General features: G+C 35.6%; 2 protein-coding genes across 3 annotated transcripts; one reads left to right on the top strand and one right to left on the bottom strand.

Moving 5' to 3' along the window:
• The first annotated feature begins 2253 nt into the window (after positions 1 to 2253).
• LOC131531352 (SLAM family member 9-like) lies at positions 2254 to 4959 on the top strand. Its single transcript, XM_058762058.1, has 4 exons — positions 2254 to 2332; positions 2727 to 3041; positions 4188 to 4487; positions 4601 to 4959. Exons 1-4 carry the CDS (start codon positions 2284 to 2286, stop codon positions 4747 to 4749), a joined length of 813 nt encoding a protein of 270 aa, XP_058618041.1. The 5' UTR covers positions 2254 to 2283; the 3' UTR covers positions 4750 to 4959.
• An 8709-nt stretch (positions 4960 to 13668) lies between these two features.
• LOC131531351 (uncharacterized) lies at positions 13669 to 21412 on the bottom strand. Of its 2 annotated transcripts, XM_058762056.1 has the most exons (5): positions 21286 to 21412; positions 19958 to 20278; positions 15286 to 15621; positions 14846 to 14936; positions 13669 to 14452 (listed from the first exon to the last, which is right to left on the bottom strand). In XM_058762056.1, the coding sequence occupies exons 1-5, from the start codon at positions 21335 to 21337 to the stop codon at positions 14437 to 14439; spliced, it is 816 nt and encodes a 271-aa protein (XP_058618039.1). In that variant the 5' UTR covers positions 21338 to 21412; the 3' UTR covers positions 13669 to 14436. The 2 variants fall into 2 exon arrangements, with proteins under 2 accessions (XP_058618039.1, XP_058618040.1); XM_058762057.1 differs by lacking the exons at positions 19958 to 20278; positions 21286 to 21412 and adding an exon at positions 17165 to 19941.
• Positions 21413 to 24407: the final 2995 nt, after the last annotated feature.

Raw genomic sequence — 24407 nt, 5'->3', positions numbered from 1 at the left:
ATACAGACGCGTTTTTACAGCACTGTGCATTATAACCAATCACACGCGATTCTGTTGAGCTTATGAATGCAATGACCAATCAGAGGCATTCAGATGAGTCATCGTTAAAATGTTGCCGTTTTCTTCACTTGCTCGCTGACTGAATACCTCTTTCTGACCGAATAGCTGTTTTTTCTATCTCAATTTCCAAGATTTTCTCTATGCTTGAATGTATTTCTGACCAAAACAGATTTAAGACTGGACAAGACCAGAAAACATGTTACATTAACTTTCAATGTTAAATTCACATTAAATATAAAGTCAGTCGTATAAAAAATGTTATGGCATGACACCCATAAACAGACAGGTTTTTAATAGATTACATTATTAGGTTACTTTGATCATAATCTATAAAGGTGAGAATCAAGATATTTCATGATATAGTTAATGCGTTTGGGAATGTTTAGAATATAAAGGAAAACAATAAATAAAAAATAAGTGCTGTTGCCTGCTGTGTGTCACATGACGACATTTTCTTTGGTAATTTTAAATAAGATTACTAGGATTATTGTGTAGTAAAATATATAAACAAACAGTCAATACAATTTACTGGGAAATTCCAAGTAAACTTTACTTGAGATTTTCTAATTAAAGCTACAGTTTTTTGTGTTTAGTTTTTACTTGGGAATTCTATTGAAATTACTCACATTTTCTAAGTGAAAAAACTTTCCTAACTTTTTTCAAGTAAATCCTACTCCAAATTTTTTTCAGTGTGGCTATAGAAATACACCGAGCCAGAGGCATTGCTAGACTATGACTGACGCTACAATAAATGCTTTAATACCATTCCAAAAGTCTAGTTTGACCTCTGACTCAGTTTTGACTCTTTTTGATTAAGCATTTTTTTTTATTATTATTATTTGACTCTAAAACTGTTTTGTGAGGGTAATAACTCTTCACCTACAAACTGAACTCACATACACTGAATCCTCCTCTCACCTACAAGCTGTTTGCGTAACTCAAACCACATCTCTACAGAAAACCAACCACAGCAGCTTGCACTTTGACTCAGAAGATGCGCTGAGAGAGTCACAATGCGAGACGGTAGACACCCAGACAGCAACATAGTTCTGGCCCTGATCCAGCCCACATCTGGCCCGTGTGAAATCCACGCGGGCCAGTTATGGGCCGGATCTGGGCCGACACTGCTTGCTGTCTGCACTGTAAAAAAAAAAAAAAGTTGAGCCAACTTAAAATTTTAAGGCAACAAACTTCAGCAGATTTTTGAGTTTTCTCAACTTGTTGTTTTAAGTTTATACAACAAAAATTTGAGAATCTCCCACAAAAACAAGCTGAGCAAATTCAAAAATCTGCTGAAGCTGGTAAAAAATGTTCGCTCAACTTTTCTTTTTTTTTACAGTGTGGGCACTGTTAACTATTTTTTGTTATTTTTTTCATATACAATAATTGATCATTTATTTATTGAAGTAAATTTGATAACCCTTTAAAAATCATTTTAGCATAAAATTAAGAAAGTTTTGCACACTCATCTAATTGTTCATATTTAATCCAGTTTGACTATTTTTGGAAAATGGTGTGTGTGGTCTGAAAATGGGGCATATAATAAAAATAATAAATTAAATATAACACATGATTAGAATTAACTAAATTGATGCACATGGTTCATATTGTCACAATCCACATAGGAGCCAGAGAGGAGGTGAGAAACTTCAGAAATTGAATGATCACAACAAACAAGGACAGGAACAGGAACTCCAAATAAGGGCACGAGTGGAGGGGAAACAAGACACTGAGACAAAGTCTGACACATATAGAATGAGCACTTACATAGACGATGATCAGCATCTGCATTTAAATGGACAAAACACGATCCAAAATCAACAACTCCTTTCCTTCTACATAAAGTGGCCTTAAGAAACTAACATTTTAAGCATTGCATCAGTTCAAAATGTACATAATTATCAATATATTGAACTACAACATCAAAATATAAAAACATTTAGACTGTGAATATATAAACATGCATAGAATGTGATTAGGGACACATTGTTTAATCAAAACTAAAATAAGCCTAAATGTATAAATTCACCTACTTGGTTTATACATACACACCATAAAGTGAAGAAAGAATTAATAGTTCATGTGGCTTTCAGCTGCTCTACTCTACTCTGCTAAAGGTTACTGCAGTGTGGTAACAGCTCGCTCAGACATTGGCTGGTTACCAGTGCAAGTCTCATTTCAACATAGGCGAGAGTACATTCATCATTAGCCTTTTTAAAAGAAATGTTTCACATGTTTGTTCTGTTCTGTTTGTGTTGGTGGCGTCTCATTGGTAAGTTATACATCTATATAAATATATAGATTTTAACAGTCATGGAACATAATGGAAATTGCTATAATGTAACTTCAACCAGGGCAAATCCTACATTAAGCCATTTTGAAAATTCCAGCCCTTTTTCCGTGGTATTATCTTAGTTTGAAAGATTACAAATGCAAATTCTTTCTAGAAATAATTTTTTCAGTAGTAACCATGAAAAACAAGTGAATTAAAGTGTATTCAACTTTTCATGTAGCAATTACACTATAAATATCATGTTAATTTTACGCTCTTGTCAGTTTTTTTTTTTTTTTTTCCAATTCACATTTATTTACAAACTACATCTGATTTCAGACTTTGTAAACTCTCTGAAACATTAAAATCTGTGTAAAATCTGTTTGTTCATCAGGTGTGTTTGGTGAGTCAGTGTCAGTGATGGAGGGAGATTCTGTCACTCTACACACTAATGTTACTGAAATACAGGAAGACTATGACATACTGTGGAAATTTGGAGCCACAAAGTCTCTCTTAGCTAAAATAAAAAACAAGAAGCATATCTTTACATTTAATGGTTCTGATGGGAGATTCAGAGACAGACTGAAGCTGGACAATCAATCTGGATCTCTGACCATCACAAACATCACAACTGAACACGCTGGACTCTATGAAGTAAAGATAAGTGCAGCGAAAATGTCTTCAAAAACATTCAGTGTTTCTGTTTATGGTGAGTAGAGATTATTTTTCCAAACATGCACATATTCTTGTTTTATTTAAGGAATATTAAGTACATGTTGAGCTCCATCAGTGGCGTTTGTGGCATGATGGTCATCACCAAAAAACAAAACAAAACAAAAATTAATTAATTAATTTAGGGTTTAAGGAGTAACTGTGTCAAAGTTATAATTCTGTCAGGACTACTGTGGTCAAATATGATTGACAATTAGCGTACCATTTTGATTGGCAGTATGGTTTTGTTCTGGGCAAGAACTCTAGGGAGGGCAGCGATAACCACCCAAAACAAAAGCATATGCAGATATCCCTCAACACAACCAGAAAATATCAATGCCTTAAGTAGAAAGCATGTTCAATACTCAAACAGAATCAACACTGAATTGCCTTCAAATGAGCAATGACCGTTAACCATTTTCTCTTTGGCGCTGCGCCACAGAAGAAATGATTCAGTTTGCACCATGAATGTTATTTCCTGTCTATCACCACGAAACTGCTTGAATCTGTGCTGTAGAGTGCTATAAAAATAAACGTGACTTGACTTGATAGGTGTTGCAGCAACAAGCATGTTGCAAATGACAACAGATACGTAACACATTGCCAATGTGAAATGGAGGTGAAGTCCATAAGGGGAACAAATTCCTCTCGATAAATTCCCAATTGCACAATTCCTAGTGAAATGATGGGGTTTTGCCTGCCGGATTTGCCATGTAATTTGCTATTTAGCAACCTGAAAGCTGCTGATAATGCTGGAGGGCCTTATATATGAATGCTGAGATAGGCGTAGTGTTCCTTTTGGTCGATGTGGATCAGCTAATGCTACACTTGATACTTGGGTAAAATTATTTTTTTTTTTTATACACATGTTGTTTACACAATATTTTTACATTTATGGACAGGCTATTTTGTGTTTTTGTTTTTTTGAGAAAAGTGGGGATTTTATTTTGTGGTAATCAACTTTATGCCACAAATGCTGTAAATTAAGCTTAACTCCTCCTGAAAACAGAATATTATAATTGTATAGTTTGAGGTGACTCTCACTGATCATCATCACATTAAAAACTAATTTAACACACTGAGGCGAAAATAAGGTTGCTGACTAGATTTACCCAGGTTTTTGTTTATTCTCTCATGTTTTCAGCTCGTCTGTCTGTTCCTGTCATCAGCAGTAACTCTTCACAATGTTCTTCTTCATCATCTTCATCACAGCAGAATTGTTCATTGTTGTGTTCCGTGGTGAATGTGGGCCATGTGACTCTCTCCTGGTACAAAGGAAACAGTTTATTGTCCAGCATCAGTGTGTCTGATCTCAGCATCAGTCTCTCTCTACCTCTGGAGGTGGAATATCAGGATAACAACACCTACAGCTGTGTGCTCAACAATCCCATCAGCAACCAGACCACACATCTGGACATCAGTCAGCTCTGTCACACATGTTCAGGTATGGTGTTAATATTGATTTACCTGTTACACAGTGTTTATGTTTTTATAGTGTGTGTTGTAGATCAGACAAACAAATTCACTTGTGTTAATAACTAATTTTATCTATTACAGAATTGTCCATTACAGATCAGGGCCTATCTTCATTGTACATAGTGTTGATTTCTGCTGCTGCTGGATCTCTGTTGATTGTAGCTGCAGTCTGCATCTGCAAAAAATGTAGAAAACAGGTCAGTACAGAAAGCAATAATAGCCTATGTTGAAATATTTAGCTTTTTAAGGCACAAATTTTGGTATAATATTGAAAGCTTTGTTGTTTTAACACATCTGTGACTATTGTTAATGCAGTTGAGACAAGAACTGATTCATCATTGTGTAAACCAACAGCACAAAAAATGGTAAGATCATTCATGACTGTGTTGCAAGATGTGTTGCAGTCAGTCAGGCTGAAGCTGGTTCATTATTTTTATTTATGTAGCCTATGTATGTATGTATTTGTATGCAATATGCATCAGACAGTCGGTGAACAGATGTGGGTGATATGCCTTGGTTAGCCTATTACCTTCAGCAGCGAAAATTCAGTTAATTCATTTAAACCAATCAAACAATCGACTGAGATTCGGAAACCTCTCTGATTGGTGGATCTCACATCTGGTCCCGACGAGTCAACAACCTGACAAAAAGGCTTGTGCTTTTGTTTTTGCAAGATTAAATCTCAAAATCATCAGGGGGCTGTTTCATAAAACAAGTTTATCAAACAAGCCAATTTCAGTTGTTCTGAATAATTTTGAACCAAATCAACTGACAATAAGTCAGACTAACTGAAATAAACCTGGCTTATTTGATAAACTTGTTTTATGAAACAGCCCCCAGGTATATCGGCGAGAAAGCGACTAATGACAACATTCGTGTAAACAATGTGTTTTTGTTTGATTGGTAATGTATTTCAAGTTTCTCTTCGCGAGACACAAATACATTTTGTGTAATGAATTCATCAATTCATCAAACGCAGCATCGTAGGAAGAAAAAGACTTATGCTTTAAAAAACAACAACAACAACAAAAAAAAAAACAGGTGAATACAGCAGTGTTTATATTTGTTTGGTAGGCCCTAATGCATTTGCACTTGCAAGTGAATAAGATTCTTGTAGCGCTGAATACTACAAGAGGCTGATTATCAGCGACGATGCGATCGCACATCATTCATTTGGATAAGCTGATGTTTTCCTCCGATACGGGACAGTACCGCCGGTGTACCGACAAAACACGCTACCCATCAGATTGTGCTACCAATAATATATCTGCATTGTTTTAAGGGTAAGTTTAGGGTAACGGTAGGTGTGAACGGGTAGGTTTAGGGTAGGAGTAGGTATGGACATTGAAAAAAGCCTCAAACCACACGAATAAGTTGCTGGTAGCACAATCTGATAGGTATCATTTTTCGCTATCGATTTGTGCTACCTATCTTTTTAATGGGAGGTAGCACAATCCGAGCGGGTAGCACAAATCGTCAGAACACCGGCAACGCAAATGCATCTTATGCAAATGACGGGCATAACCTATGGGACGCAAAACAGTGATCCGGCCTGATTCATGAACGCCTACTAGTAGCCTAATCTTGTGGAGTAAAAATGATGGAAAGCATCCCCTGTTACTCAAATTATGTTCAGTTCTACAAATTTTCAGGACTGAATTTTTAAGCTACAGCAAATTAAATGTTTACAGAAACCTTTTGGTCTCTTAAATGTTGTCTGCATTCATTCACTCTGAATGTTTTAAAATATTTCAACACAGTTGCATCAGATTGACTGTATTTTTTCTTTGCAGAAATCAAAGAAGGATCCTGTGTATATAAATGTCGCCAAAAAACGATGATCAAATAGGCTGATCGCACCTCTTTGTTTACCTTTTGTTTTTGTATCACATTGGTTTTTATCTTATTTAAATAAATTTAAATATTGAATACATAGGCTAGATGTGTGCAGTATTACATAGCCTACATGTGATATGTAAATCATTGCTTTTTAGTGTGTAAAACAGAAAATGTCCTTATGTAATAACAGCAATAAAGGCTGCGCTATAAATAAATGCTGCTGTTCACATGGAGAAACTGCTGAAAAAACAATATAATGAACCAAATAAAACATCTACCTGATCACTGTCACCTTTTGCCTATAATAAAAACTCAATTAAACACAGATTACTTTGGTTTATTTCTTGCAAGAGGACCTGAAGATAGACCAGAAGCTGTAATGATACATACATTAAATTATTATTATTATTATTATTATAGATTGACTTATAATAGATTTTACCAATATCTTTGATTATTTACACCTTTCTGCTGTCATCACTTTGGTTGCTGTATCGAGTGGCACCAGTGGGTTTTGAATATCAGCGTCACAGCAACAGGTGATTGTAGGATTCATGTGACATAATGTGAAAATTATTATGTTTTGAGTCAAAGCTCAGGTTTTCATTTAATGGACTGAATATTTTAACATTCCTCAAAAGAAAATGCATTGAATGACTGAATGATATTCACCGATGACAGAAACACTGAAGCTGCTAAAGCTGATCTAAATATGATCATTATGTTATTGTTTCAATTTATTTATTTTCATATTAAAAAGTCATAAAAAGCCGTTAGCAGGACAGGAAAAACACTTTATCTACAAACTAAACACACATGCAGTGAAAAAACACACTCATCTAAAAGATGTTCATCCACCAACCGATCAAACCACATTTCTGAAGAACACTGCAGCTTTCAGTTTGATTCAGAAGATGAACCTCAGTATAACTGTGAGATCATACACATGTGAAACATGCATATGTGCATGTGTGTTTGCATTAGGATGATCAAACTCTGTCGGGGGAGGATTCACATTAGTTCTGTTGTGTTTGTTTAGATCAGTTGTGCTTTCATTGATAGTCTTATTAGATCAGACTTTTCACTGAACAGCTGACAATATTTCGCATGTTTGTTTTCTTCTGTTTGTGCTGCTGGCGTCTGATCTGTAAGTTGGAAAGTAAGTTGGTCTTTATATTCACTACATTGATAATTACATAAATACACAATTTTAAAATTACTAATGGAGTTTTGCTCAATTTTACCATGAAATCATTTTTGTTGTTAATGATTTATGTAACTTAAGTAAAATTGTATAAATTAATTTTCCTGTAGAGTAGATAACTTTAAAACAAATTAAAGATTAAGGATGTGTTGCACGGTAACAATTACGCTTAAATCTAGATTAAACCAAGGTTTATATAATCATTCTGCTCCATCAAACTTTGTTTAAAATAAGAAGACTTATATTTAAACCATCGCTGCATTACTTTAAAGTGTGAAAGCAAATGTTGTGTTTAAAGTCTGGGATAATGCTTTTTTTTTTTAAATGTATTGAATAGTTTGGGAACATTTAGTAAAATTTCCAGTGTATCACTGTGTGTTGGGTTAAGAGTTTGTTTAAAATGGATATTTCTAAAAGTATGATAATTAAATCTGTTCACATATCTCACCTTCAAACTGGATCTCTGACCATCACAAACATCTCAATGTGTGAATGTTAAGTCATCTCACCTTTAATCAGCGGTTTATACAGTACAGATGGTTTCAAAGCAGTTTTACAGAGTTACACAAGAAAATAGTGATTCAGTGATGTAAACAGAATTCAGTTCTGCTACAATAGTAAACTGTCATTATTCAGTCGAAATGGCATTATTGGCTCTGAATGGCAGTGTTAAATATGACCAGTGTATGTTTTCTACCTCTGAAACAGTTTCTCATCATGTTTCTGTAGATTAAACTTCAGCTGAACAGGAAGAAACTCTTCACCTACAAACCAAACTCACATGCACTGAATCTGAATCTCCCACACTCATGCACATGATTTCTTTCCACCAACAGACTGAACCACATTTCTACATTTCTTAAAAAAAAGCCACATTCCGCAGCCACTTTCAGTTTGACTCAACAGATGAACTTCTGTAAAACTGGTACACTCTCAGAGACGCTGTCACTGGAATCACCTTTTCAAAAGTACAAATATGTAGCATTAGCTTCAGGTTCTGATGTGCACCTATATATTTAGGGGGAAATAAGGTAAAAATGTGTACCAGTTGAAAGAGTACTGTCCCTGTGTCAGATTTTGTACATTTGTACATTTTGTACATCAGTGTTAATTGATGAAAAATAAAGTATGTTTTCCAACATTAAGAAGAGGTACATTCTTATTAAGAGGCAAAATAATATTTATTACATATAACATGCATATGTGCGCATGTGTGTTTGCATTAGGAGGATCAAACTCTGTCGGGGGAGGATTCACATTAGTTCTGTTGTGTTTGTTTATATCAGTCGTCCTTTCACTGATAATCTTATTAAATCAGACTTTTCACATGTTTGTGCTGCTGGTGAGTTATAAATATATTGTTGGCATTTATTCACATTTCAGATTAATAAGATTCTGCTGCGCTTCAAATCTTTTTGTTTTATAAATCTTAATTGCAATGACTGCAAATTCAAATCATGACCAAGCAACTTCTAAAATAATCATTTAAAATACTTCTGAAGTAATCATAAATAACTGCACATCAATTGAATAATACAAAAATAAAGTATTGAATATTTCCAGTATATTTGAACTTATACTTTCAATCTGTAATAAATTTATCATATGTCATTTTTAATTTCCTCTACTGCAAATATTTTTAATACACATTAAACATCAAATTATTGATTCACATGTCTGTCTGTTCATATACTGTATGTCACCTTCATTTTGTTTGCTGCAGTTAAAGGTTACAAACTGATTTCAGGCTTTCTAAACCATCAAGAGCATTAATCAGTGTAAAATCTATTTGTTCCTCAGGTGTGTTTGGTGAGCAAGTGTCTATTATATATTGTGTTTTTGCTATTTTGTACATTGCCTATATGTATATTTGTATATTATTCTTTTATTATCTGTGTCCTGTCCTGTTGCTGTCTTTCTGTTGCACTGTAGAGCTTCTGTCACTATAACAAATTCCTCATATGTGTAAACATACCTGGCCATTAAAGCTCATTCTGATTCTGATTCTGAAGTGTCAGTGATGAAGTGAGATACTGTCACTTTAAAAACTAATGTTACTGAAACACACAAAGACGATAACATATTGTGGAAATTTGGAGCTGAAAAGTTTGTTATAGTTGAATAATTTATTGAAATCAATAGAGATGCTGGAATCTTCTCCATATTTGATGTTCTTGATGAGCGATTCAGAGACAGACTCAAGCTGGACAATCAAACTGGATCTCTGACCATCACAAACATCACAACTGAACACGCTGGACTCTATCAACTACAGATTAATGGAGCAAAACTGTTATTAAAAACTGTTATTCTTTCTATGGTGAGTTAAAAGGTAATTTTTGTCCAGTACTTATTTCAGTAGATATTTATATCGACATGCATAATTACATTTCACTGCTCATTATCACACTCACTCAACACTTTGAACCAAAAATAATGTTGTTCAGATTTACCCGTATTTCCGATTATTTTCTCATGTTTTCAGCTCGTCTGTCTGTTCCTGTCATCAGCAGTAACTCTTCACAATGTTCATCATCATCATCATATTGTTCATTGTTGTGTTCAGTGGTGAATGTGGGTCATGTGACTCTCTCCTGGTACAAAGGAAACAGTTTATTGTCCAGCATCAGTGTGTCTGATCTCAGCATCAGTCTCTCTCTACCTCTGGAGGTGGAATATCAGGATAAAACACCTACAGCTGTGTGCTCAACAATCCCATCAGCATCCAGACTCAGCACCTCAACATTATTCAGCACTGTCAGCACTTGTGTTTTTGTCTGTATAACGATCTATAACACAGTAACATAAGAGAATAACATATATTTTCTTTCCTCAATTTAGCTTCAAAAGAAGCCATTTTACAGTTGTATTGTTGGTGTACAAGGCATTTGAGTAAAAGTCATATAGTTGAGAATACTCAATCTTCCAATTCATCTTGCGTCATGGTTATAATTTAACTTATAGTTAGCCCCCACCCCCACCCAAACCACTGATATAGTTATTTTATACATATACATACATACTGTATTTCTGCATAAATATGACCCAAAACATCATCAGATTTACACACAAGTCTTCTTTGTCACTATTTATTGAGAAAAATGATCCAGTGTTACAAATCTGTGCATTGCAAAAGTATGTGAATCTCTAGGATTATCTAATAATTTGAAGGTGAAATTAGAGTCCATCTGTTCAGAGGTGTTTTCAATCAGTGGAATGACTATCAGGTGTCATTGCCTGCCCTGTTTTATAGAAAGAACAGGATCTATCAAAGTCTGATTATGTTTGTGGAAGTGAATCATGTCATGAACAAATGAGATCTCTGAGGACCTCGGAAAAAGATGTTGATCAGGCTGGAAAAGGTTACAAAACCATCTCTAAAGGATTTGGTCTCCACAAATCCACAGTCAGACAGATTATCAAAAATTATACAGCGCCTGTTTTAAAAAACAGATGCTCACCGAAGAAGCATGTTGTAAAGAAATTTGTGAGGATCAGGGGTGTTTATATATATATATATATACAGTGGTATGCCAAAGTTTGGGCACCCCTGTAAATTTTCATGATTTTCCTTTATAAATCATTGGTTGTCTGGATAAGAAATTTCAGTTAAATATATCATATAGGAGACAAACACAGTGATATTTGAGAAGTGAAATAAAGTTTATATGATTTATGGAAAGTGTGCAAGAATTATTTAAACAAAATTAGGCATGTGCATAAATTTAGGCACCACAAAAGAAAAATTAACTCAATATTTTGTGCATCCTCCTTTTGCAGAAATAACAGCCTCTAAACGCTTTCTATAGCTTCCAATTAGAGTCTGGATTCTGGCAGAAGGTATTTTGGACCATTCTTCTTTACAAAACATCTCCAGTTCAGTCAGGTTTGATGGTTTCCGAGCATGGACAGCCCGCTTTAAATCACACCACAAATTTTCAATAATATTCAGGTCTGGGGACTGAGATGGCCATTCCAGAACGTTGTACTTGTTCCTCTGCATGAATGCCTTAGTAGATTTTGAGCAGTGTTTAGGGTCGTTGTCTTGTTGAAAGATCCAGCCCCGGCGCAACTTCAACTTTGTCACTGATTCCTGGACATTGTTCTCCAGAATCTGCTGATATTGAGTGGAATCCATGCGACCCTCAACTTTAACAAGATTCCCAGTCCCTGCACTGGCCACACAGCCCCACAGCATGATGGAACCGCCACCAAATTTTACTGTAGGTAGCAAGTGTTTTTCTTGGAATGCTGTGTTGTTTTTCCGCCATGCATAACGCCCCTTGTTTTGCCCAAATAACTCTATTTTAGTTTCATCAGTCCACAGCACCTTATTCCAAAATGAAGCTGGCTTGTCCAAATGTGCTTTAGCATACCTCAAGCGACACCGTTTTTGGCGTGTGCAGAGAAAAGGCTTTTTCCGCATTACTCGTCCATACAGCATCTCCTTGTGTAAAGTGCACTGAATAGTTGAACGATGCACAGTGACACCATCTGCAGCAAGATGATGTTGTAGGTCTTTGGAGCTGGTCTGTGGGTTGACTGTGACTGTTCTCACCATCCTGCGCCTCTGCTTATCTGAGATTTTTCTTGGTCTGCCACTTCGGGCCTTAACTAGAACTGTGCCTCTGGTCTTCCAATTCCTCACAATGTTCCTCACAGTTGAAACTGAGAGCTTAAATCTCTGAGACAGCTTTCTGTATCCTTCCCCTAAACCATGATGTTCAACAATCATTGTTTTCAGGTCATCTGAGAGTTGTTTTGAGGCTCCCATGTTGCCACTCTTTACAGAAGATGCAAAGAGGAGAAACACTTACAATTGGCCTCCTTTAAATACTTTCTCATGATTGGATTCACCTGTGTATGGAGGTCAAGGGTCACTGAGGTTACCAAACCAATTTTGAGTTCTAATAATCAGTGCTAAAGGTATTGAAATCAATAAAATGACAAGGGTGCCTAAATTTATGCACATGCCTAATTTTGTTTAAATAATTCTTGCACACTTTCCATAAATCATATAAACTTTATTTCACTTCTCAAATATCACTGTGTTTGTCTCCTATATGATATATTTAACTGAAATTTCTTATCCAGACAACCAATGATTTATAAAGGAAAATCATGAAAATTTACAAGTAATGTAAATTCTTCAAGTAATTGTGTGAAAATTATGCTTTATTAATTGCAACTCTGTAAATTTGTGTGAAAGTGTTCATTTATTTTGGAAACTGCAGTGATATGTACTTATTGGTACGTATTTCATGTCACGCTAAAAAGTGCACCCAGATACGTAAATGCCATGAGACCAGGTAGATATATATATACACTGCCCTCCAAAAGTTTGGAAACACCCCTGGCAAAGTGTGGCTTTGGACGATATCACACTTCCAAGCACACTTCCAAGCTGTGCAAATCCTATTTGGAGAGGAAATAGTCAGCTGGCATCATGTCTGTCATGGAACAGCCTCCCCAATCACCCGACTTCAACCCAATTGAGCTACTATGGGAGGAACTGGACCGTGATGTCCATAAGAAGTGTCCAACCAGTGTGAATCATCTTTGGGCAATCCTTCAGGAGGCTTGGAGTAATATATCAAGTCAATGTTTGAATAAACTGACAGCTCGGATGCCCAGATTATGAAGAGCTGCGATAGCTGCTAATGGTAGATATTTTGATGAATCAAGAATTTAAGTTTTTTCTATGTATAAACTGTTTATGTAATAAAATATGTTTTTGTGGTTTGTGTTGTCCCTTATCAGTGCAAAATTATCACAAATTAAAAAGGATTCATGCCAATGTTGTGCAAAACCCCACTTTTCTAGGGCGTTTCCAAACTTTTGGAGGGCAGTGTTGTAGCAATAGCCAAAATACATTGTATGGGTCAAAATTATAGATTTTTCTTTTAGGCCAAAAATCATTAGGATATTAATAAGTAAAGATTGTGTTCGATTAATATTTTTTGTAACTTTCCTAATGTAAATATATCAAACTTAATTTTTGATTAGTAATATGCATTGTTAAGAACTTCATTTGGAGAAATTTAAAGGTGATTTTCTCAATATTTTTATTTTTTTATTTTATTTTTTTGCACCATCAGATTCCAGATTTTCAAATAGTTGTATCTCGACCAAATATTGTCCTATCATAACAAACCATACATCAATGGAAATTTATTCAGCTTTCAAGATGATGTAGAAATCTCAATTTTGAAAAATTGACCATTATGACTGGTTTTGTGGTCCAGGGTCACACACACACACACACACACACACACATATATATATATATATATATATATATAAAACACTAGAATACAAATGTTTCGTGAACAGAAAAGGGGCCTTGCAGTATTGATTCGGAGAGGAGGGGGCCTTGGAGTAAAAAAAGGTTGAGAACCACTACATAAGGATATAGCCTGTAAGTTAACAATGATCTAATAAGTAGAGATCACAGATTTATTTTCAAACTGATTATACATTAAACTTGAATGAAACTGCAATGGGTTTCTAAGAATTTTTATATAAGTCAATCGACATATCATTTACACATGTTTTAAACTACAATATGAGGTATAAAATGATTTATTATCCTGTGGCTCCCTCTGGTGGACATCATTAGTATTTCGGATTTCAAGAAGATGCTGCAAAGTTGTTTTTAAAAGGGATATTTTTATACTTGACATTAAATGATGTGTCATCGCAAAATAGTGGCAGCGTATGATGTATCTTGTTCAGATTATGCACCCAAAACATAATTTTAAAAGCCATGCTGATCCAGAAACTTTCTTAAATCAGGATACATTTACTTGCAAAATAACTTAAGATACACAGCTGGTTCCTCCTCCTCAAAGCAATAATATTTTGGATCAGGTTGTTAGTGCATCATTATCCTGCAAACACAGATTCACAAATGGTAAAAGTAATGAGGATTGATGTTTCAGTAACACAAACAAAAATATACTAGAGACTTGGAGTTGTGCTTTTCCTATTGTTCGTACACAGGTTTTCATTTCTAAAATATTTTATACAGTGTTTACCTTACAATCTCCGGTATTTCAGTAATACAAAATTGAAGCATTCAGTACCACATATAAAATTTTTGAATGTTGCATTGCACTCTGACAGAAGTTGCATTGTTTTTATATAAATTGTTATTTAGTTTATTTGGTAGTTACTCCTGTTTTTTGATTGTTTTGACACTGCCTCACCAATGAATATCTGCTTCTGTGGTGTTAAAAACAAAGGATATAAAGATGACTATTCACAGTTTACATTTATGTTACCGGCAAAACTGACAAACACCACCAATCAGAGCATCCAGCAGAAAAACACCAAAACATATCCCTGCTATAGCACCTGCAGACAAGCCTGAAACTGAAACAGAACATGAGAGTAATTATTACTAAAGAGTGACCGATAATCCAACCAGTATTTAACGAAATCTTTAAATCATATGTATTATATGACATTGTTTTAACTGATAAATATCAGCATCTATTTTAGGAACAGCAGATGAAGCAACATCACATTACTGAGAGCTCAACAGCAATTAATGTTTGCAGGAAAACTGAGTAATATTATGCATTTTCATGTTGATACCATCAGTCAAATTGAGTCAAAGCTCCCTTTTTAAACAGTCCACAACCCAACAGTTATTGGGTTGATTTAGAAATAATGAAATCCTCAAAGGAACATGCATTGGATGACTGAATTATATACTCACCATTGATAGTAACAGTGATACCGAAACTCCTTATGATGCTGGATTGGCTGTTGATGATCTGTAGTTGATAATCTCCAGAGTCTGTGGTTCTGGTGTTTGTGATGGTCAGAGATCCAGTCTGATGATCCAGCTTCAGTCTGTCTCTGAATCTCCCATCACACAGATCATCTGTACAGATCTTATTCTGATCTTCAGTAAATTCAGCGATGAGAACGTCATTAAAATGCCACTTCATCGTATCATTTGGCTTTTTTATTAAACCAGGATCTAAAGTGACAGATTCTCCCTCTTTCACTGACTTTCTCTTCATTTCATCTTGTTCAGCAGTGGAAACACCTGAAACACAAACCAACATCTGCTGGAGGAACTTTTATGGGGGGAAAAAAAACAATAGAACTACACAACATGAAAGACCTGTCAACATGAATGCAATTGCACAAACTCTTTCTTGAATTTTGACCCAGAAAGAAACATTTTGTGCTCAAAAACATTTTACATCCATATTTTATATTAAATCCTCATTTAAACAGCTTAACAACTGATCAGAGATGGTAAGATTAGACAGTCATATTCATTTGAGCTCAACTGCAGTTTGTTGTGAAAAAAAGCTAAAACAGCTTGAAGATGGAAATGGTTTATTTTTAAATCAAAACAAACTGTATAATTGTTACGGGACCAACGAGACGAGAGACATGCGGATCCATGTACGAGCTTTTATTGATCAGAGAAGTGGTCTTAACAGGCAGGGTCGTAACAATGGCAGACAAGTATATCATAGGCAATGCAAAGAGTTATCTAAAACGGGTGTGGGTCAGACGACAGCGAATAGTGTCAAAAGGGGCTTGGCAAGAGAGGTAATCCAAAACGTAAGCGATAGTCCAGGCAGGGGAAAACACAATCCGACATAAGGCAAGACTAGGAAAACTAACAGGGCTCTGTAGGGCAGCGATAAATGCATACAATACTCGGCAGTGAGGGAAAGAAAGTCCAAGGCTTATAAAACGTGTCTAATGGGTTTCAGCTGTAATCAGTGCAATGTGTAATCTGTGACAGCTGTGTGATCTGTGTGATGGATGATGGGAAATGTAGTCCGGAGGTGTCGTGCAACAGTAGTGTAGTGCAAAAGTAACTGTGGTGAGTGAGTGACCTCTGGTGGTGAGTGAATGGAAGTTCACAGACCAGATTCGTGACAATAATGATGTAAAGTGATATAAAGGCAATGAAAATAATTCTGAAAATCATTGCAAAAAAAATCTCAATAAATTAGAATGTCGTGAAAAAGTTCATTTTTTCTTGTAAGTTATTTCAAAAAGTGAAACTTTCATATATTTTAGATTCATTGCATGTAAAGTAAAACATTTCAAAAGTTTTTTTATTTTTTTTATTTTTTTATTTTGATGATTAGAACTTACAGCTCATGAAAGTCAAAAATCAGTATCTCAAAATATTAGAATATTTACATTTGAGTTTCAATTAATGACCATCCCTACAGTATAAATTCCGGGTATCTCTTGTTCTTTGAAACCACAATAATGGAGAAGACTGCTGACTTGGCAATGGTCCAGAAGATTGAACATTGCCCTCCACAAAGAGGTCATTACTGAAAGGTGTGGCTGTTTACAGAGTGCTGTATCAAAGCATATTAAATGCAAAGTTGACTGGAATGAAGAATTTGGGTAGGAAAAGGTGCACAAGCAACAGGGATGACTGCAAGCTTGAGAATATTGTCAAGCAAAGCTGATTCAAACACTTGGGAGAGCTTCACAAGGAGTGAACTGAAGCTGGAGTCAGTGCATCAAGAGTCACCACGCTCAGATATCTTCAGGAAAAGGGCTACCAAGCCACTTCTGAAGCAGAGACAACATCAGAAACGTCTTACCTGGGCTGTGGAGAAAAAGAACTGACTGTCGCTCAGTGGTCCAAAGTCCTCTTTTCAGATGAAAGTAAATTTTGCATTTCATTTGGAAATCAAGGTCCCAGAGTCTGGAGGAAGAGTGGAGAGGCACAGAATCCATGTTGCTTGAAGTCCAGTGTGAAGTGATTTGGGCGGCCATGTCATCTGCTGGTGTTGGTCCACTGTGTTTTCTGAAGTCCACAGTCAACGCAGCCATCTACCAGGAAATTTTAGAGCACTTCATGCTTCCTTCTGCTGACAAGCTTTATGGAGATGCTGATTTCATTTTCCAGCAAGACTTGGCACCTGCCCACACTGAGTTACAAATGACCTGCTTCTATCATCTGATCGTGGTTGTATCTCTTTATTAGTTCTACTGGATCTTAGCGCTGCGTTCGACACTATCGACCACAACATTCTTTTGAATAGACTAGAAAACTTTGTTGGCATTAGTGGAAGTGCCTTAGCATGGTTCAAATCGTACTTATCTGACCGCCATCAGTTCGTAGCAGTGAATGAAGAGGTATCATATCGATCACAAGTGCAGTATGGAGTACCTCAAGGCTCAGTACTAGGGCCGTTACTTTTCACGCTTTATATGTTACCCTTGGGAGATATTATCAGGAGACATGGTGTTAGCTTTCACTGTTATGCTGATGATACTCAGCTCTATATTTCTTCGCGGCCCGGTGAAACACACCAAATTGAGAAACTAATGGAATGCATAGTCGATATAAAAAACTGGATGACGAATAATTTTTTACTGCTAAATTCAGAAAAAACAGAGGTGTTAATTATCGGACCTAAAAACCCCACATGTAGTAACCTAGAACATTATCTAACACTTGACGGCTGCTCTGTCAATTCTTCTTCATCAGTCAGGAACCTAGGTGTGCTGTTCGATAGCAATCTGTCATTTGAAAGCCATGTTTCTAGCATCTGTAAAACTGCATTTTTCATCTCAAAAGCATATCTAAATTGCGACCAATGCTCTCAACGTCAAATGCAGAAATGTTAATTCATGCGTTTATGACCTCAAGGTTAGACTATTGTAATGCTTTATTAGGTGGTTGTTCTGCACGCTTGATCAACAAACTACAGTTAGTCCAAAATGCAGCAGCTAGAGTCCTTACTAGAACCAGGAAATATGACCATATTAGCCCGGTTCTGTCAACACTGCACTGGCTCCCTATCAAGCATCGGATAGATTTTAAAATCTTGTTAATTACTTATAAAGCCCTGAATGGTTTAGCTCCTCAGTACGTGAGCGAGCTCTTATCGCATTATAGTCCTCCACGTCCGCTGCGTTCTCAAAACTCTGGCCGTTTGATAATACCTAGAATATCAAAATCGACTGCGGGCGGCAGATCCTATTCCTATTTAGCACCCAAACTCTGGAACAATCTACCTAACACTGTTCGGGAGGCAGACACACTCTGTCAGTTTAAATCTAGATTAAAGACCCATCTCTTTAGCCTGGCTTACACATAACACATTAATACGCTTCTATTATTCAAATCCGTTAAAGGATTGTTAGGCTGCATTAATTAGATCAACCGAACCGGGAACACTCCCCATAACACACGATGTACTCGTTACATCGTAAGTTGAATGGCATCTACGCTAATATTTGTCTGTTTCTTTCCTAGTCTGTTTCTCAGTCCGTATCCGATCAGATGGTGGATCAGCACCAATAGATGATGTCTACAGCCCTGATCGTCAGCGGAGACCAGGACACCCAGATACACCCCAGATATATCAACCAAAAATAACAAAATAACTAAAATATAATAAAATACCTAACTACATAATACTACTATTGTTAGAAATTGCAACAAAATTAAAATAGAAATATAAACTTTTTAACTGCGGGTTTCGTCTGGTCAGAGGAGAACTGGCCCCCCGACTGAGCCTGGTTTCTCCCAAGGTTTTTTTCTCCATTCTGTCACAGAGGGAGTTTTGGTTCCTTGCCGCTGTCGCCTCTGGCTTGCTCAGTCGGGGACACTTAATTTCTAGCGATTATTGCCGATTTGATTGCACAGATACTATTTAAACTAAACTGAGCTAGACAATGACATCTCTGAATTCAATAATGAAATGCCTTTAACTGAAAATTGAGTGTTTAATCTTATCATTATACATTACTGACACTCTATCCTCCAATTTGATACTGTTAAGTGCTTTGACACAATCTGTATTGTAAAAGCGCTATATAAATAAAGGTGACTTGACTTGACTTGACACTGCCAAAGGTACCAAAAGCTGGTTCAATGACCATGGTGTTGGTGTGCTTGATTGGCCAGCAAACTCACCAGACCTGAACCCCATAGAGAATCTATGGGTTATTGTCAAGAGGAAGATGAGAGACACCAGACCCAACAATGCAGATGAGCTGAAGGCCACTGTCAAAGAAACCTGGGCTTCCATACCACCTCAGCAGTGCCACAAACTGATCACCTCCATGCCACGCCGAATTGAGGCAGTAATTAAAGCAAAAGGAGCCCCTACCAAGTATTGAGTACAAATACAGTAAATGAACATACTTTCCAGAAGGCCAACAACTAAAAATGTTTTTTTTTTTTATTGGTCTTGTGAAGTATTCTAATTTGTTGAGATCATCACAATTAAAATAACCAAAGACTTCAGTCTGTGTGCATTGAATTGATTTAATATCAAAATTTGAGTTAAATTACTGAAATAAATGAACTTTTCCACAACATTCTAATTTATTGAGATGCACCTGTATAAACTTCATTTAAACATTCATTAATGACTCACCATTGACAGTAACATTGAAGATTTTTTCATTGTTTCTGCTGGTGATCTGTAGTTCATAAAGTCCAGAGTCTGAGGTTGTGATATTTGTGATGGTCAGAGATCCTGTCTGATTCACCTTCAGTCTGTTTCTAAATCTCTCTTTACCCTGTTTATCTGTATAAATCTTAGTGTGATTCCCAATTATTTCAGCAATTTGAGTGTAATTGAAATACCATTTGATATCATCTTGTGTATCATCTTGTTTATTTGTTTCAGCATAAATCAGAGTGACTGAATCTCCCTCCATCACTGACACTTCATCTGAATCAACACCAGACACACCTGAAGAAAAAAAAACATAAGCCAATATTTGTCTAAATTCATAATGTAACACATGCAAACAAACAGCAGAAGAACATCATGGATTCACATATTCACTCATCAGACAAATACAACAAACAAAACACATCATGATGCATATTTTTACCTCCTTTCACTATGCATATATCTGTGCATTCATATAATCAACAATTTATAGACTCATAATTAATATTAAAAAGATGAACATTACCCATAAAATACTTCAGAAATGTGCTGTCAAATGATTAATCCAAAATAAAGGCTTTTGTTGACGTAATATTTCTGTGTATACTGTGTATATTTATTATGTATATACATACATGGTCACACTTTATATTAGGTGGCCTTAATGTACTTACATCAAAAAAAATAGTACAATGTACTTATTGTGTTCATATTATATTGCAAAAAAAAATAAAAAATACTGCTATTGAGGTGGGTTTAAGGGTGGGTTAAGGTGTAAGGGATGGGTCAACAGTGTAATTATAAATGTAATTACAGAAATTAATTACAGATGTAATTACATATTGGTATTTTTAAAAATATAAGTACAATGTAAAAACATGTATGTACACAATAAGTGCATTGTACCAAATTATTAATTTAAATGTAAGTACATAGTAGTTAAGGCCACCTAATATAAAGTGGGACCAAATACACACATACAGTATGTATTTTGAAAATATTTACATGTATTTCAATGTATGTATTTAGATTCATATAATTGATATTATATATAAATATTTTTAATATAACATCTTTTTCTTGAATATAAACATGCGTATGTGTGTATTTATATATACATAATAAATATACACAGTACACACTCATATATATTATGTCAACAAAAACTTTTATTTTGGATTTGATTAATTGTTTGACAAATTATTATTATTTTTTTTTGTCCTATACTGTTGTCACCCTAACCATAATCCCATCATGAACCCTAATCCTATATTTAAATAATCCTTAACAAATAAAGATCTTACCATTGTTGAGAAAAAACAAGATCACTGCCAGCAATTTAAAGAGATGCTTCATTTTCTCCACTTTTTCCCTCACGAACGCAGATTCTTATTCATAAAAGCTTTCTGTGCTTCTGCTCAGATGGCGATGCAGTGATTTCACTAGTTAAAAGTGACACTTATAATCTGTAGCCCCTATGGAAACTACAGTGTTGATGTACAGAAGTGAAACTGGCTGTTGTTGTCTAATATTTCAACAATTTTACCCTTGAACATGAACCACCAGCATAACAAAAACAGGGAGGCCACACATGAAATCATATATATATATATATACATTTCTGTCATCAACTTTGGACGGACGGCCTGATCTAGGCCATGTGCTGGTGGAGCCATATGCTTTCCACTTCTTAATGATGCTCTGAACAGTACTTCGAGGGATAGCTAAAGTTTTTGAAATGTTTTTGTAGCCTTCTCCTAACTTGTGCCTTTCTATAACTTCATCCCAGAGGTCTTTTGAAAGCACTTTCCCAGCCATGGTGAATTCTTTGCCATATCATGCACTACTAACTGTGGAATCTTCAAGAAACAGCTTGTGCTATTCTGAAGTAATCAACACCACTACTATTGATGTCAGGTGGAGCAATTAGCCTGGTGTTTAATCTGGAAGTTGATTGCTTGCACCTGAGGAAGTTTATAATGGTATACTCTAAGGCACGGGTGTCAAACTCAGTTCCTGGAGGGCCGGAGCCCTGCAGAGTTTAGATGCAACTCTAATTAAACACACCTGATCCAGCTAATCATGTCATTTAGGCTTATTTGAAAACTACATTGTTTGTGTGTTGGAACTAAACTCTGCAGAGCTGCAGCCCTCCAGGAACTGAGTTTGACACCCCTGGACTAAGGGGCTGATCACTTTACCAAGCCAGGCATTTCACTGATTTTCATTCATTTTTAATAATTGTCCAGAATTGTTTTCAATTATATTTTTACTTTAATGATGATGGTTATAAGGTATACATACAGCTCAAAAAAAGTTAGATTGTATTTATTTATTTCATTTTCCAGGGTGAAATGTGACAAAAGGTAAAGGTTTTCACAGGGTATGATGATTTTCTACAGACACTGTATGTATATATAAACTTCATTTAAACATTCATTAATGACTCACTATTGACAGTAATTTTTTTAGCACTGTTTCTGCTGGTGATCTGTAGTTCATAAAGTCCAGAGTCTGAGGTTGTGGTGTTTGTGATGGTCAGAGATCCAGTCTGATTCACCTTCAGTCTGTTTCCAAATCTCTCTTTACCCTGTTTATCTGTGATTTCCAATTATTTCAGCAATTTGAGTGTAATCGAAATACCATTTAATATCATCTTGTTTGTTTTAACATAAATCATAATAAATCAACAATAAATCATAACATGAAGTTAAAAGTGAAACTAATATTACGTAGCCCCTATGGAAATTATAGTGATGATGTAGGCTACAGAAGGGAAACTGCCTGTTATTGTCTAATATTACAACTATTTTACCCTTGAACATAAACCACCTCGCTGAGGGCAGCATAACAAAAACAGGGAGGCCACACGTAAATAAACTGACCCAAAAGAAGATAGGTAATCAAAACAAAAAAGAAAGAGATAAATACTTAATACAAATGTAATGAATAAATGAATTGTGTAATGAATACCAAAAAAAAAAAAAAAAACTGTTGTTGGAGAGACTGCAGGTAATATGGTATGCGGCCAAAATTACAACAACAGTGGTTACATATACATATATTTAATTGTTAGAGCAAAATTTTGCTAGGGACACTTTAGTAGTAGATAGTGGTAGGGAGATTTCTCAGCATTTGCACTGTTCTTCCAGCAGGGGTCACCAGCGTGTGTCGCGTCGATCAATTCGAAACAGTGAATAATTTTAATTAGTAATTGTTTCAATTAATTAGAACTTTCGAAAAGCTTTGTTACTCCCATCACTAGCAACAATTGGCAAACTGTCTGAGACAGGAGCCTCATGGGGAGGAAAAACCTCCAAGTCTCAGGTTACTATGTTGCTTTGGCTGCTTGTATCGCTTGGCTTCTTCCTGCAGGAGCCAGCCACTGGATAGAGTGATAGTTGATAACCAGGCAGTAGATTGCAGTATCATGCAAACAACGTGCCAGAGCTGCAGCACCAAATACAATGGAACTATAGAGAGATAGACAGCACTGACAGCAAAAACAAACACGGTTGTCACCCGATTATCACATTACAGCAGGTCACAGGACGAAACGATAATAAACTTACTAGTAAAAGAAGTGCATCAGTGTTGAAATCATTCAATATTACTCAATGCAATATCAGCTTAGTTATTTATGATAACACACAAACTTATTTTAGAGAGACACAAAGCCATGTTTTAATAATATGTATCACATAATCATACAAACATTTTTCAAATTAATTTCCTTGTTTCTGAAAATAGTGTTTAGTAGGTTGTACTTCAAGGAACTTTTCCCTTCGCTGACGCAAAAATAAGGAACGCAGAAAGGAACGTGTATAAAGATCTTTTGCAGAGTGCAAGGCACACCATATCTGTCATGCAACTTATTAAAAACAAACAAACAAAACCTTTAGAGTTTGGAAAACTACAACATTCATTTCCATTTCATATTGGCTTTTGAGAGGAGTTTAGCATATTAGCTTTGACACTTCAGTGACATTTCTGAAAATATTTACATGACATAAATAAAAAAATAATAATAATGGCACACCTCTACTGAGGTTAGTATCATATTTACAATGAACACCAGACAAAAAGACAAATCCAAAAACAGGAACAAGAGAACACAAGTGTTGAACCAAGAAAGAACCAAGAAAACTGGAAGACTAAAGCTTAAGGCTAGACTGACCAAGCAGAGTATGTAAGGGAAAGCAATCGTCTTCATCAAGTCAATAAATAAAATGAAATAACGAATCAGCACCTCATAAAATGTAACATATGATTTCTTTACAACTACAGGTAAGAAGACTGGATGTTGGAATTTCACTGTGACTCATTTTTGCACATTTCAGTGATAAAGATTGCATTACCATACTTGGCCACATCATGTCACTTTCACTTTCACTTTCACTTTAATTATCAAGCATACACACATTTG

The sequence above is a fragment of the Onychostoma macrolepis genome, chromosome 22, assembly GCF_012432095.1.
Source record: "Onychostoma macrolepis isolate SWU-2019 chromosome 22, ASM1243209v1, whole genome shotgun sequence".
NCBI classification, from domain to species: domain Eukaryota; kingdom Metazoa; phylum Chordata; class Actinopteri; order Cypriniformes; family Cyprinidae; genus Onychostoma; species Onychostoma macrolepis.
This window is presented reverse-complemented; position numbering and strand designations above follow the sequence as displayed.

Coding starts and splice junctions, on each gene's coding strand:
- LOC131531352 (XM_058762058.1), top strand. CDS start 2,284: ATGTTTCACATGTTTGTTCTGTTCTGTTTGTGTTGGTGGCGTCTCATT. Junction 3,042..4,187: donor ATTCAGTGTTTCTGTTTATG/GTGAGTAGAGAT, acceptor TCATGTTTTCAG/CTCGTCTGTCTGTTCCTGTC. Junction 4,488..4,600: donor GCTCTGTCACACATGTTCAG/GTATGGTGTTAA, acceptor TATCTATTACAG/AATTGTCCATTACAGATCAG.
- LOC131531351 (XM_058762056.1), bottom strand. CDS start 21,337: ATGAAGCATCTCTTTAAATTGCTGGCAGTGATCTTGTTTTTTCTCAAC. Junction 20,279..21,285: donor CTTGTTTTTTCTCAACAATG/GTAAGATCTTTA, acceptor TTTTTTCTTCAG/GTGTGTCTGGTGTTGATTCA. Junction 15,622..19,957: donor CTTCAATGTTACTGTCAATG/GTGAGTCATTAA, acceptor TTTGTGTTTCAG/GTGTTTCCACTGCTGAACAA.